General features: G+C 46.2%; 1 protein-coding gene across 2 annotated transcripts in view; it reads right to left on the bottom strand.

Annotated features, from left to right (window-relative positions):
* Mrtfa (myocardin related transcription factor A) overlaps positions 1-13,671 on the bottom strand; it is a 93,536-nt gene that overhangs the window by 22,892 nt on the left and 56,973 nt on the right. For both annotated transcript variants that reach the window (XM_050128248.1, XM_050128249.1), the window contains exon 2: positions 8,260-8,325. In XM_050128248.1, coding sequence (XP_049984205.1) covers positions 8,260-8,325 — 66 coding nt within the window. The remainder of the gene's footprint in view (positions 1-8,259; positions 8,326-13,671) is intronic.

Here is a 13,671-nt window from a genome sequence, read left to right as displayed (position 1 = left end):
TTAAAGCTAGATACAGTGGTACATGCTTGCAACCCCAGGGTCTCCACACACATATACTTCACCCATACACACACACAGGATGAATGCAGGAAGCAGAGATCTGAGGTACAGCTGCTCAATCCACCAGTGGTGGGAAAGGCCAAAGCTAGGGGAGGGGGTATACAGACTAGTACACACAGATGGCAAAGATATGGTACACTAAGGGTTAAAACACCAAGGCCAAACACTTTGAATCTGGTTGCTATGGCATCTGTGAGTATTTCCCAGGGGTCCATGTGTTAAACTTAGTCCTTAGCCCATGCTTCTACCAGGAAGTGATAAACCCTTTAGGACGGTACAGCTTTGAAAAAGATAAGGATAGTGGGACCCCCCCCCCCAATCCCTTTCCTTCCTTCACTCCCCAGCTGTATGAAGTGAACAGCTTCACTGTGCATGTATGTGCACTTCACTGTGCATGTATGCATGTGTGCTTCATTGTGCATATATAGGCATTTCACTGCGCAGCAGGAACTGCACAGCTTCACTTTACTTCACCATGGCATACTCTCTCCCCACAGGCCAGTCAATCATGTATTACAATCTCAAAAAACATGACGCTAGCTATTCTTGCAGAAGACACAGATTAGGTTCCTACCACTGGCTTGGTGGCTTACAACCACTGTACCTGCAGTTCCAGGAGATCGGATGCCCTTCTGGGTACCAGGCACACACGTGATGCAGACATGCATGGAGGCAAACACATATATACATTAAAAGAAACTGTGAGCAAAACTAACATTATAAAAATGGATTATTTCATGTTTTTTGTTACAGTGACAGAAGTGCAAACTGAACCCAGGTCCTCTGCAAGAACAGTAAGCACTCTTAACCACCCAGTCATCTCTCTGGTCCCTTTTAAAGCTTTTTTTTCTTTTACGTTTTATATATTTTGTGTATTGTGGGGTGGATGTACACATCATGGCACACGTGTAGAAGTTAGAGGGCAACTATCTGGGTGTCTCTGCTTCTCCCATGTGGGTCTGGAGATCAAACACAGGTGGTCAGGATGTGCCTTTACCCAACGAGCCATCTTGCTGGCCCTTTACCTTCTTTTTAAGAACTGTCTCTTGTTAATCCTCGATCTTGATGACTGGGCTAGACTGGCCAGCAAGTCCCAGGGATCCTCCAGTACCACCTCCCCAGGCTAGGTTTGTAGGCACATGTCACCACAGCCAACTTGTTTTTGTTTTGTTTTTTTTTAGAGACAGGGTTTCTCTGTGTAGCTCTGGCTGCATGGTCAGCTGTTTAAGAGTGCTGTGTCCTTATGGTTGCGACTAGTGTTTACACATGACTTTTGCAGCATTCTGCAGCTAGACTTCAGACTGGCCTATGATTCCAGCACATCCCCCTTCCTCGGTAAAGTCCAAAACAGTTAAGAAAAAAGAGACTCAGGCATGATGGCAAGCAAGCATTTGGGAAGCTGAGAGGGGATGATCTGAATGTTGGTAAGGAGCCTCAAAACACACTGACACAGGCACAGAAAGACACCCCAAAATGACCACTTTTTCTGAATATCCCTTAGTCTTCTATCTGGATAAGCTGTAAATCATCTTTGTCCTCTTCTGGAAGAATCTAAGTCATCGCATCATCAGATGCACCGGCTCCGTTTGTCACGCCATGATTTCTCTTTCATCCATGTGTGGTGCCGAGGACGAACCTCGACCTCAGGATGCTGGGCTGTAGAATTAGCAAAGTAGCCACCCGGACGGCCTCACAATCGCCTGTTTCCTTTACCGTCTTCCAGGTTTTTGCTGAGACAGGTTCTCAGATGCGGTCCAGACTGGCCTGGAATGCATTATGTAGACCAGGTGTGCATCACAGTACCCCGCTCACTTATTACCTTGCAAAATGTTGTCCATTACATGGATACACCTCAGATAATAAGAACAAATTATGGAGAGCAAAACAACCTTCCTGTTGTTTTGAAAAGATAATAAAATTGTATAAAATCTCCATCGAAAAGATTACTTGGAAGCCCATCATGACGGCACACACCTTTGATCCCAGCAGTAGGGAGGCAGAGGCAGGCAGATCTTTACAAGTTTGAGGCCAACTTGGTCACATAGCAATTTGTAAGCCAAAGTTCCATGTTAGTGCCACCTTTCACAAAACAAAGAGATGGTCTGTCGGGAAATGGCACTTGCTGCTAAACCAGACGACCAGAGCCTGATCCTTGGGACACACAAGGTAGGAGAGAACCAACTCCCTCAAGCCTTCCAACCTCCCCGCCTGACTACCCTGTGACACAAACAACCCCACTCCCCACTTACACTCACTCACACAATAAATAATTTTTGTTTTGTTTTTGAGACAGATCTCTACATAGCTATGACTACCCTGGAACTTGCTCTGTAGACCAGGCTGGCCTCTAACTCACAGAGAGCTACCTGCCTCTGCCTCCCAAGTTCTGGGATTAAAGGCGTGTGCTGTTATGCCTGGTCAATAAATAAATAAATGTTAATAGCTCAACAAAGCTTGTCCTTGGATTTTTTGTTTAGATTCAGGCACAACACACAGTGAACGTCACACTCCTATTTTAGGGCTTGTGAGCGACGAGCCCGAGGAGGGGGCTCTATGACAGTCACTGTTCACTGAGGCACACACACGCTGGGACAGCAGAAGAGACAAGGACTCCGATGTCCATCAAGACTGAAACACGAAACCCGGGAGCCCTGGGCCCAGTCGGCCTTGCTGAGACAAAGAAAAGATTGCAGGGACCACATGCCCACATGCCCAACACAGTTCTCCCTGGATTTCAAATCTAGGGACCAGTCCAACTCATTCCAGAAATACACATCTTACCAGTGTTTTAAAAACAAAACAAGGAAAAAACCACAAAAATCAGAGCTGCAACTACAGTTAAACATTTCCACATTTCTGTGGAAAGGACACATCAGCTCATGGGGGTCTTTGCTTTAACCAAGAAGATGAAGACGAGGAGCTGGAGGAGGAAGGGAGGAAGGGAAAGGAAAGGATGGAGGGGGACAACAAAAGAATAGGAAAGTCTCTTTTCTGCCGAAATCACCTCTGTGTTTGAAAGGGCAGATGGGCTGTGCTGAGGCTCTCAGAGCAAGTGTCTGGAGGCAGGCGGAGCCTGGGGCAACCAGAACTAGAATTGGCAAAGGTGTGTTGGGGGTGGGGTGTATTTTAAGCTCCTTTTGGAAAGAGTAGATCTTGGCCAAACCACTAGTTAACAGGAGTAGTAATTCAGAGACTAATACACAAGACCTTCTAGCAACTTCCAGATGGACTTGAGCAAATGAAGACAATGGAAGCCTAAGACAAGGGTTTGTCCCTCCTGGATCTGACATGAAGGCACTAATCTATTAAGTTTCTGCTGAGACAGAACACCCCTGACAATGTCATCCTTTGCTAAGAACAAACAGCATTTTCAGGCTGGTGATTTGGCATTAAGAGCATTTGCTCTTTTTGCAGAGGACTCTGGTTTGATTCCCAGCACCCACATGGCCAGCATCACAACTGCCTGCCACTTCAATTCAGGGAATCCTGGTGCTTTCTTCTGACCTTTGTGGGCACCAGGCATGCATGTGGTCCACTTACATACATGCATGTAAAGTACTAATACATAGTAAAATAAATAAATGTAAAAAACAAACACGTACACCTTTGAATAAGCAAACATTTACCCAGAGACCTACAACTTTCTTTTGTCACCTTAATCTTTAGTAGGAAACAAAGGTAGTTCATCAGTACCAAGTGCACACTTAGTGTAACAAGGTTTGGTTCAGTCTACCCTCCCCCAATCCACAAAGAAGAATTTAACTTGAGTGGAAAAGGAAATGTAGTAATAACTCCCAATGCTTCACAGAGCGACATGTAACCTTTTGTCAAACTAAGACATCTCTTCTGGGTCAGATGAACAGGAAAGCTTCAGCAAACACTGGGGCCTAACAAAATGGTCACTTAAAGGGATTGTGGGTGGGCACTGTCTCTGTGTAGACCAGGTGGCCAACATCCTAAGCAACAGGATCAGACTGCAGAACTGGAGGGGTGGAATGGAGCCGGGTCAGTCTATTCAGGGCCTTAGGAACCCACCGCTGTCAGCCATTCTTTGCAGGGTCAGCACGAGACATGTGGGGTTTACATGCAGACCTACAAACCATCCTAATCAACTGGCAGAACCAGTTACTCTCCTGCCCGTGTGTGTGAGCACATCAGCAGAGGAGGCCTCTGGATGGCACTAACTAGCTGCCCTCATACACTCTGAATTCTCCTAACCAGTCAGCCATAAGAGTCACCAATGGCAGTGCCTAGACACAGGGGAACACCAGTAAAATATAAAGACATGGTTCGAGATGGCTTTGCAGGTAAATGTGCTTGCTGCCAAGCTTGATGACCTAAGTTTAATTCCTGGGACTTGAATGAAGGGAGAGAAGTAACTCCTGAAATCTACACAAGACACATACATATGTACACAGAGAACCACACACGTACACATACATATACAGACACATATACTCACACACAGACAGCACACACATCCCCACATACAATAAGAAAAGTAAATGAAAGGACATGGTATAGCTTGGATAGAGCTCGGGGGAAGAGCATTTATCCAGCATATGAGGACCTGGGTTTGATTTTCAGTACCCAAAAACAAAAGAGAAGGAAAGGAGGAAGGAGGAGAGGGAGGGAGGACATGAAGGAATTAAAAGGACAAGCTCAAGAGGACCAAGCCAAGCTCCCAGAGCACTTCAAGGACAAAGATTTATTTCTCCACTTCTGTGCTGAGGTGTCATGGTTGCTCTGGATCAGCTTGTGATGACGGATGAACAGGTTGGCTGCAACACCACAAACGTTCCTGCTCTTCGCTCACTGTCAAGGAGTCGCGGTGGAACAGGCCAAGAAGGAAAAAAACAACTGTGGCTCTGCTCTCACATCCAGGGACACAGAAGTTCCTTCTCATGTGCCTGCTCAGGACAACGTCCACACTTGCCTTCTTAAACAGTTATATACAGCTGCACAGCTGGCCGTCAGAACGCCGTTCCTATCTCTGACTTTGCTCTGGACTGAAAGACCTGCTTGCTTCCTGCAGGCGCCATCTTCCCTCCTTTTTCCTCAGAAAGCACCAGAGAAAGTTCAGAGCCAAGACTGCGTGGGCCCACTTTTTGGCACTATGCATTTGATGGGTTTTAAGTGGTGTTATATTTGAGATATGTTTACATAATGAGAATAAAGGATACTGGGAAATGATGTTGTTCAGAACACAGCAGAAACCAGCTCCATACCCACAGTTGAGACACATGAACCACAGAGGAAGGTATGTGGGAACTAGAAGATTTTAATCCCCTAAATCCATGAGAAGGCCACTCCCAGTGCTGGACGGCACACAGAACAAGAACAACCGTAATGGGATAGAAGCCACGGGAGTACATCACGTCCTGCAGATTTGATGAGTGAGCTGAATCAAGTAGTCTATCCTACATGGGACCGTGAATGAGGGTTCTGGGGCAACGTGAATGAGGGTTCTGGGGCAAGCTAGGTTCATCTTCCTTCCCACAGTCATACGCGGGGGGGGGGGGGGCTGGATGAAAAGATTTAAGGTATAAACCAGAAATAAAACACAGCCACAAAACCTTGTCCTTTCTCTGCCTTGGCTTACCTGCCCTTCCTCCTCAGTTGTACAACAAACTTAGATGTGAGGACTCTGGGAACGTCTCAGGCCAATCGATGGACTCTAAGTGGATGCTTCAGAGAGCTGCTACTTTCAGTTTGCCTGCTGGCTCTGCCTGTGCTTCCCTTAAGAGGTTTGCGATGGAAGGTGAAGAAAGCAGTACGCAGCAGTGAAGGGGCGAGGGTGGGAGGGGATGCTGGGGACCGCCAGGTGACGCTGAGGTAAGGTTACCCACCACTGCAGGCTAGCCTCTCTGGGAGCCTGGGGCCTAACCCTGTATTCCCGCACACTGGTTGAGAGGAGACTCTCACACCTGAACTCTTCTAGGCTTCAGCTTTCTTTCTCACCATCTTTTCTGCTCCCATTTCCTCCCCAAAGAAGCTGGAAATCAGCGCTGTCCACAAGAAAGCTCCAGGTGGGTGGGTTGGGGGAGATACTCTGAAGGCCATGGAGAGGTGAGCATTCCCAATTCATGGAACAGGCACACCCAAGCATGCAGTTTGACTCCAAGACAGCTGGAGGCCATGGGCTTCCAGTAAGATGGGAGAGTTTATTGAGGTTATTTCAAACACTATGACGAGAATTCTAGCCAGTTTGCTAGTTTTTTTTTTTCTACACACACATCATTTTGCAATCAGCTGTCTTTATTCACCTAAGGCCAGGTACTGGAGGACAGGAACACAAGTGACTTTCTCTAAGAGTTCAGGAAGGTGGAGGGACACACGGACACCTGCAGTTTCTGAGCACCACGCTAAAGCATATCTTCCTAAGATATGGCTGGTCAGTTCGACCCAGATGATCCTCAGCAGCACATGAAAGTGAGGAAGAATGTGAGCAGCCCAAACCTACTGCCAGTCCTGAGAACAAGGCTCTCAAAACCAGTGATGCATCCGCAGCCTGCCCATGCGGATGTGCACTGGGTAGACTGTAGTAACCCAGACTTGGTTGTTTCATGTCTGGAGGGCACGTATCAGGGCCTTGTGTTTCTTTCATTTTGATGTTGTCTAAAACCATCTTAGGTACAAAGCGGACATAAACATAGATGCCCTTCATGTAGGGGTAAGCAGATGAGGCTTGCTTCTTGATGAGGTCTGCAGACTGGCAGTTCTGGAATGTTCTATAAAACACACAGATTACTGCCTACCAGGAACACTGCCAATCTACTGCAGAACCCTGAGACTGAGGCTGGGGTTGGAACCCTTCTCTGGTGGATCACAGACTACACAGAACAACAGGCCAATCAGACCACAGTTAAGTGCAGCGAACAGAAAGATTAACACCGTGATGGAGTCAAACACTGTCCTCAGTTGTTCAGAACCTGCAATGGCTTCCTACTGTGCTCAGAGCACCCTAACTCCCCTGGAGCACCCTAACTCCTCTGGAGCACCCTAACTCCTGGCTCATCATACTCCAGACACTGGCTTATTTGATATTCCTTTCCTGTTTCGTCTATTGAAAGAGTCTCACAGTATGATTCTCTCTGGCCTTGAACTTCTGCCTCTGTCTCCCAAATGATGGAATTAAAGGAATGTGCCACCACACCAGGTTTCTTGGCCAGCTTATCCAAAGCGACTCCAATTTTTTCCTGTTGCTGTTAACAGATCCACCAGGTAAATTTATACACAGCACTTACCAGGTTCTTAAATTATCTTCCTCATTTGTCTCCACTTCCTTTGCTTTCTAACCATAAATCTCCCAAAGCAGGGGCAGATTTATCTTGCACTATCAACTGCACACATTACTACTTTGAATGAGTGACTGACAACATGGGTACCATGGCAACAGGGGAGTAGGCACCGTAGTGAGGTGAAGCTCAGTTTTCCCATGAAAGCAGATGTCGCTGATGTGTGTAGGCGTGTGTGTGTGTGTGTGTGTGTGCATGCATGCTCGTGCGCATGTGTATGTTATCTTCTTCAGGGTGGATCCCAGTGGTGATGACACCACCAGGGGAGGGACCCCATCAATCTGCTGAGAACTCAGTAAAGAAATGTCAAAAGATCAAGACCGCTGGCCCCAGCCTTCACTATCTACAATGCTCTTAGTAGTCAAAGCAGGCTTTCTTGTTTCTAACAAATTCTAAGGTTTGGTTTCATTTCTCCGCCAAGGGATGCAGCCACTGGGACAGAGTGATGGCAGCTCACCAACAGCGCCATTCAGGCATGCACACACCCATACCCTCCATGGGTACCTCAGGATCTCTCTAAAATAAACTGTAGTCCATTGACAATACCTGTCTGCAATAGAGAACAGATTTCTCTCCCCAGTGCCTGAGCATGGAGGTGAAGTGTACACCAGCAGAACAGCCCCTGCTCCTCTCATGAAGGGAAGTTGTAAAGCCCATGAAAGGTACAGTTACAAAGCAAGGACTATTTGCTGACCCCCTCGAAGCCTAACACTGCGTGTTTTACTGGATGTGATGAATCTGGGTGATGGATGACCCAGTTACCAAGAACTGATGGAAAAGTAAGAGGCAGGTACAACTGGAAAATAAACCCATGGCCTTTGCTGTTACACACTCCTGTGCCACACAGGAGCCACTCCAACACAAAGAGCAAGCGTACAAATGTTGAGAGAGAGACACTTACGCGGCATGATCCCTTGGCTCACCAGCTCCTCCCGGGTCCGCCGCTGCTGGAGCTTCAACTGCAGCACTGCATGGCAGCAAAGAGAAGACAGGTGAAGTCAGTCAGCCGTCCCACCACAGCAGACACATTTTCAAATGCAGAGAACGTCCAAAAAATAAGCTATATTGTAAAAGGAGGATCCCAAACTGCAACTGTGTGTAACTGCAGAAGTGGCCTGACAGCAAGGGTTTCCGCATTCTGCTGTGGGCGGCAAGAGGAAGTTGCAAAGGGTCTTGCAGGGCGATAACAATCCACAAACTACCAGGCTTGCCTCTTGCTTAAAACCTACAGGTCTCAGCCTTCCTCTTGGGACTGAAAACACCAAGTCTAAGTTCATGGGGCCAGGACCCAGCACAAAGAGCTTCCCGGCTGCTGTGCAGGTTTTCAGCGGATGTTTGCACACGGACAAGCTGAACAAGTGCTGTGTCACAGAGACCGGGGAGCCACATATTTGTAAAACTTTTCTTTCAGGTCTAAAAATTAGGGCTATTTTCACCATGCACCGTTCCTCTAGACTAGAAGCTATCCTGCCATTAACATGGTTCTGTTCTTTTTCTTCATTTTCATCAGGGCCTTTCTTTCTCTGCTGAGATGAGACAACCAAGCGATATGACTCAACGCACATCCGGGCTAGTGGAGAAAGACAGGTGTCTCTCTCTCCGCACTCCATCCTGCAACACTGCTTAATGAAACAGCAGGGGGCTTTATTAAATTAAGCATCAATCATCTCTATTCAGAAGAACAGCTAGCACAGCTGTAGTGAGAGACCAAGGAGGGTCCCACAGCCAAGGCAAACCCCCTTTCACTGAGCAGGCTTCAGCTGCAGGCCCCACTAGGAATGGTGGTGTGCTTGCAGGGGCCTTTTCTGCACAGCAGTTTTTAGAGGCATCCAAGGATAAAGGAACAATGACTAGGCTGTTGCCTATGTCTGAAAGTCATGGGTACAAAACTCTAATTTGTGTCCCGAGCTCTTTTCCCTCCCCAGCACTAGCAACGTCTGAACCCTCTTCAGCAATTCTGCCTCCTCAGAACTGCCCTAATTTCACCATGTTTCCAGGCTGCCAGCGTGACTTGCAAGCTGTCCTCCCCTAGGGTGGCACGCCCCAGCGAGGTTAAGTCTTACTCTTCCTTAATTATCACAGACCTTTCTCCATCTTTAAATTTCATTTTTGCTAGAAAATGCTCACTTTCTCCATCTGGGATCCCCTACATTCAGAACTACTCTGGGTCACCTAAGCCACTTGCTACCTGTGTAGTGATGCCTTCTGCTGTGTGTAGTTACCCCGGAATCTCTCCCCTGATAGTTTATAAAGTCCTTGAAGTTAAAAAAAAAAAAGGTCTTATTAAGTTGAGCACAGTGGCTCATAACTATAATCCCAGCCCTCTGGAAGCTGAGGCAAAGGACTGCTACAAATTCTTTATCAACTTGTGGTTATACTGTAGAAGTCTGTCTCTAAAAAGAAAAAAACAAAGAAATGTTATTTGTTTGTTTGTTTGTTTTTTCAAGACAAGGTTTTTCCGTGTAACAGCCCTAGCTGTCCTGGAACTAGTTCTATAGGCCAGACTGGCCTTGAATTCACAGAGATCTGCCTGCATCTGCCTCCTCAGTGCTGGGATTAATTTCCCAGTACATTTATGTTTTAAAATCACTTCAGTTTCATTTTCATAAGATCCATAAGAAGATGGTTATTACTTAACCCATTTTATAGGTTAGCAAAGTGAGGCCTACAGAGATTAATTAGTCAAATTTGTCTCACTAATAAGGGGTGGAGCAGTATTTGAACCCAAACACTGATGTCATAACCTGAGCTCCTAACTTTGTTTTCCCAGGAATTTCTGCAAGTGAGCTCTGCTGAGATAACAGGCCTCCTGAGTTCATTATCTGGTGCTGAGGAAAACCGCTGATTCAGATTAGGGTCAAAGGAGATGAGGTAATCAACTTCAGTGGAGGAATTTAACCTAGGAACTGACTACAGAGTGACATAAATGCAGGTCAACACAGCAGCAACGCGTTTGCTGTTGTGCTTGGTGACTGACATGCTTTTAACTTTTTACACACCCACACCCCCACCTCTGCACACACTCATGTACACACACACACACACACCCCACACATGTACATCCACACACCCTCAGGCTGGGCTTGTAACTCATTGGTTGTACCTAACATGTACAAGGCTCTGAGTTTTAACCTCAATACTAAGGAAGAAGGTGGGTAGCTCTGCAAAAATGGCTATGATCATTATTTCTTATACAAGTAAGGAGATTAGAGCACAGACTTTTTAATTTTTTATTTTGTGCCATGCAGCTTATAGAACAGAAGCTGGGTTCCATCCTGGTAAATCTCAGGTGTGGTACTTAGCACAGAACACACATTCATAAGAAAGGAAAGGGAAGGCAGGTGGTGGTGCACACCTTTAATATCAGCACTTGGGAGGCAGAAGCAAACGGATCTCTGTGAGTTCGGGGCCAGCCTGGTCTACAAAGTGAGTTCCAGGACGGGCTCCAAAGCTACACTGTAGGAGGAAAGTCGCTTGTTCCCGGCTGCTCGGCCTGAAATAATCATGCAGAAACTATATTATTTTTAAAACACCATTTGGCCCATTAGCTCTAGCTTATTATTTGCTAACTCTTACATCTTAATTTAACCCATCTCCATTAATCTGTGCATCACCACAAGGTTGTGGCTTCCCAGCAAAGTTTCAGTGTGTCTGTTTCCAGCAGCGGCTCCATGGCTTCTCCCTGACTCTGCCCTTCTTTCTCCCAGCATTCATTTTAGTTTTCCCTGCCTAACTCTGTTTCCCTATAGCTCTGCTATAGGCCCAAAGCAGTTCCATTATTAGCCAATGGTATTCATAGCATACAGAGAGGAATCCCACATCACTACACTGAGAACCCTGTCTTGAAAAACAAAAAAAAAGGGGGGGGGGACTAAAAAAGGAAAGCCAAGCTGGACAAGACAGGAGAGGATAAAAGGGCAGGGACAGCTTGTCCTTTTCTACAGCATTTATTGATTGATTGTTTGATTGGTTGGTTGGTTGATTGATTGGTTGGTTTCAAGACAGGGTTTCTCCACACATCTCCCCAGACTAGCATGGTCTACAGTTCAGAGGTAAAGGCACTTGCTGCTGAGCCTGACTGAGTTTGACCCTGGAACCCACACAGTGCAAGAAAAACCAATTCCTCAAAGTTGTCTTGTTCTCTCTCTCTCTCTCTCTCTCTCTCTCTCTCTTTCTCTCTCTCTCTCTCTCTCTCACACACACACACACACACACCCCTAATTAAAAAAATAAAAATAGGGTGGTGGTGGCAGCACTCAGCGAAACCCTGTTTCGAAAAACCAAAAATAAAAAATAAAAAAATAAAAACAAATCATTTGAACTGGTTTTAAATATTTCTTGGGATGAGTGGCTAAAGTGTTAAGCTTGTGGCCTCTAAAACACAGTCCCAGTAAATAGCAAACTCACCCTAACCTAGTAATGGATGCCACTAACTAGCTTCAAACCAAAGAGCGTACTTTCCTGGGAAGGTCTAGAGGAGGGGGTTGGGCGTTAGCTTTAGAAGAAGCTTGGCATGTGATAATTGAACATCATTTTATCAGTCAGTTATATCTATTTTATTCATGCATTGTACAGTGTAGTTGATATCAAATCCTTAAATTCACTTGGTGGATTCAAATTATAAAAGCACATGACCTATCCCTCAGAACCAGACTACGCTGAACACACTGGTTTTATTTTTACGATGTATGACTGAAAGTAGGTGAAGCAGTACTGGAGAGATGGCTCAGTGTTAAGTACATAGGCCCAGGTTTGATTTCTAGTATTTACATGGAGGCTCACAACCACCCAGAATGTCAGTTCTAGGGAATCTGATGCCCTCTTCTGGCCTCCTCAAGCACCAGGCATGTAAGTGGTATATGGACATAAACGTAGGTAAAATACCCATACACATAAAATAAATAGGTAAAAACTGGGGTCTGGGGATGTAGCTCAGTTGGTAGAATAATTGACTAGCATTCACGAGACCTAGTACCACATAAATAGGTGTGGTGAGACCTCAGGAATACCAGTATTTGGGGCACAAAGGCAGGAAAATCAAAGTTGGAAGTCATTTTTGGGCGATGGTGATGCACACCTTTAATCTCAGCATTCCGGAGGCAGAGGCAGGTGATCTCCGAGTTCCAGGCCAGCCCGGTCTACAGAACAGGTTCTAAGACAGCCAGGGCTACACAGAGAAACACTGTTTCAAAATAACGAAAAGAAAAAGAAAGTAACTTTTGTCTATATACTCAGTTCAAGGCCAGCTGAGGATACAGGAGATCCTGTTTCCAAATAAAGAAAATAACTAAATGAAATTGGGAAGTAGGTGGAAGGTGTCCTGAGAAGAAGCTATTTCCCAACTTCTGCTGTTGCTGTTGCATTGCTTTCAGCAGCGGCACTTAGTATAGGAGCTGGGAGCCCGGTGGGGAGAAGGCTCTGCATTCATTCGTCCAGCAGGAACTTACTACACACACTGCCGCGGCAGGCCCTGGGCCAGGGGTGTGACGTGTTCAGGGAGACACAGTGAATCCGTGACAACAAATAAGTACAGCCTGCGGTGCGAGTTTGACAGGAAGTACTTCAGAGCAGGCAGGGTCCAGGAGCCAGTTTTTCCCCTTAAATGCTCTGCTAGCTAACTTGTAACAGCTTCTCTTTCTATGACAGGACCAACTGTCTAGAACAGACTTTAGGTGAAACATTAACAATAAGCCAGTCAGAGCTCAGGGCTTACACCCTTGGCGCTTCTGTGCTCAGCTGCCTGAGGGTTCCTGTGCCAAGCGCCAGTGTGTGGGTTCACTCCCATCCACTCCATCTCAAATTCCTGCTTGGCTGCTGCTGCTGTTTCCTCTGCTTCCTCTTCCTCCCTCCTCCTCCTCTTCTTCGTGTGTGTGTGTGTGTGTGTGTGTGTGTGTGTGTGTGTGTGTGTGTGTGTGCGCGCGCACGTGCACACGTATTCTTTGGAAAAACAAAGGGTCTGCTATATGCCAGACATTGCCTGCTGCAAAGGATGCTATGGAGACTAGATGATGCAGTCACTGCCATTAGGGAAGTTTACAGTTGCAGGGGAAATGAACATCAAATAAGCACTAAAAAGTGTGAAGGGCATTTTCAAAGTCACAGACATCAGATCCTAATTAACTGAGCCTACTGGACTCAAGTCACACATTTTACACTTCCAAATGGGGCTGTTAGGAATGCTGTCTCATGAGGACTGATTTTCATCTTCATGGAACTCTTAGATCTGATGGGAAAGGGACTCAAAATGAATCATTATAAGAGATAAGACTGCAAGGTTTACTCATAGCTTATCAAACACGAGTCTCAGTGCCAG

The sequence above is a fragment of the Alexandromys fortis genome, unplaced genomic scaffold (assembly GCF_014885135.2).
Source record: "Alexandromys fortis isolate MF-2015 unplaced genomic scaffold, M_Fortis_MF-2015_v1.1 scaffold_290, whole genome shotgun sequence".
NCBI lineage: Eukaryota > Metazoa > Chordata > Mammalia > Rodentia > Cricetidae > Alexandromys > Alexandromys fortis.
This window is presented reverse-complemented; position numbering and strand designations above follow the sequence as displayed.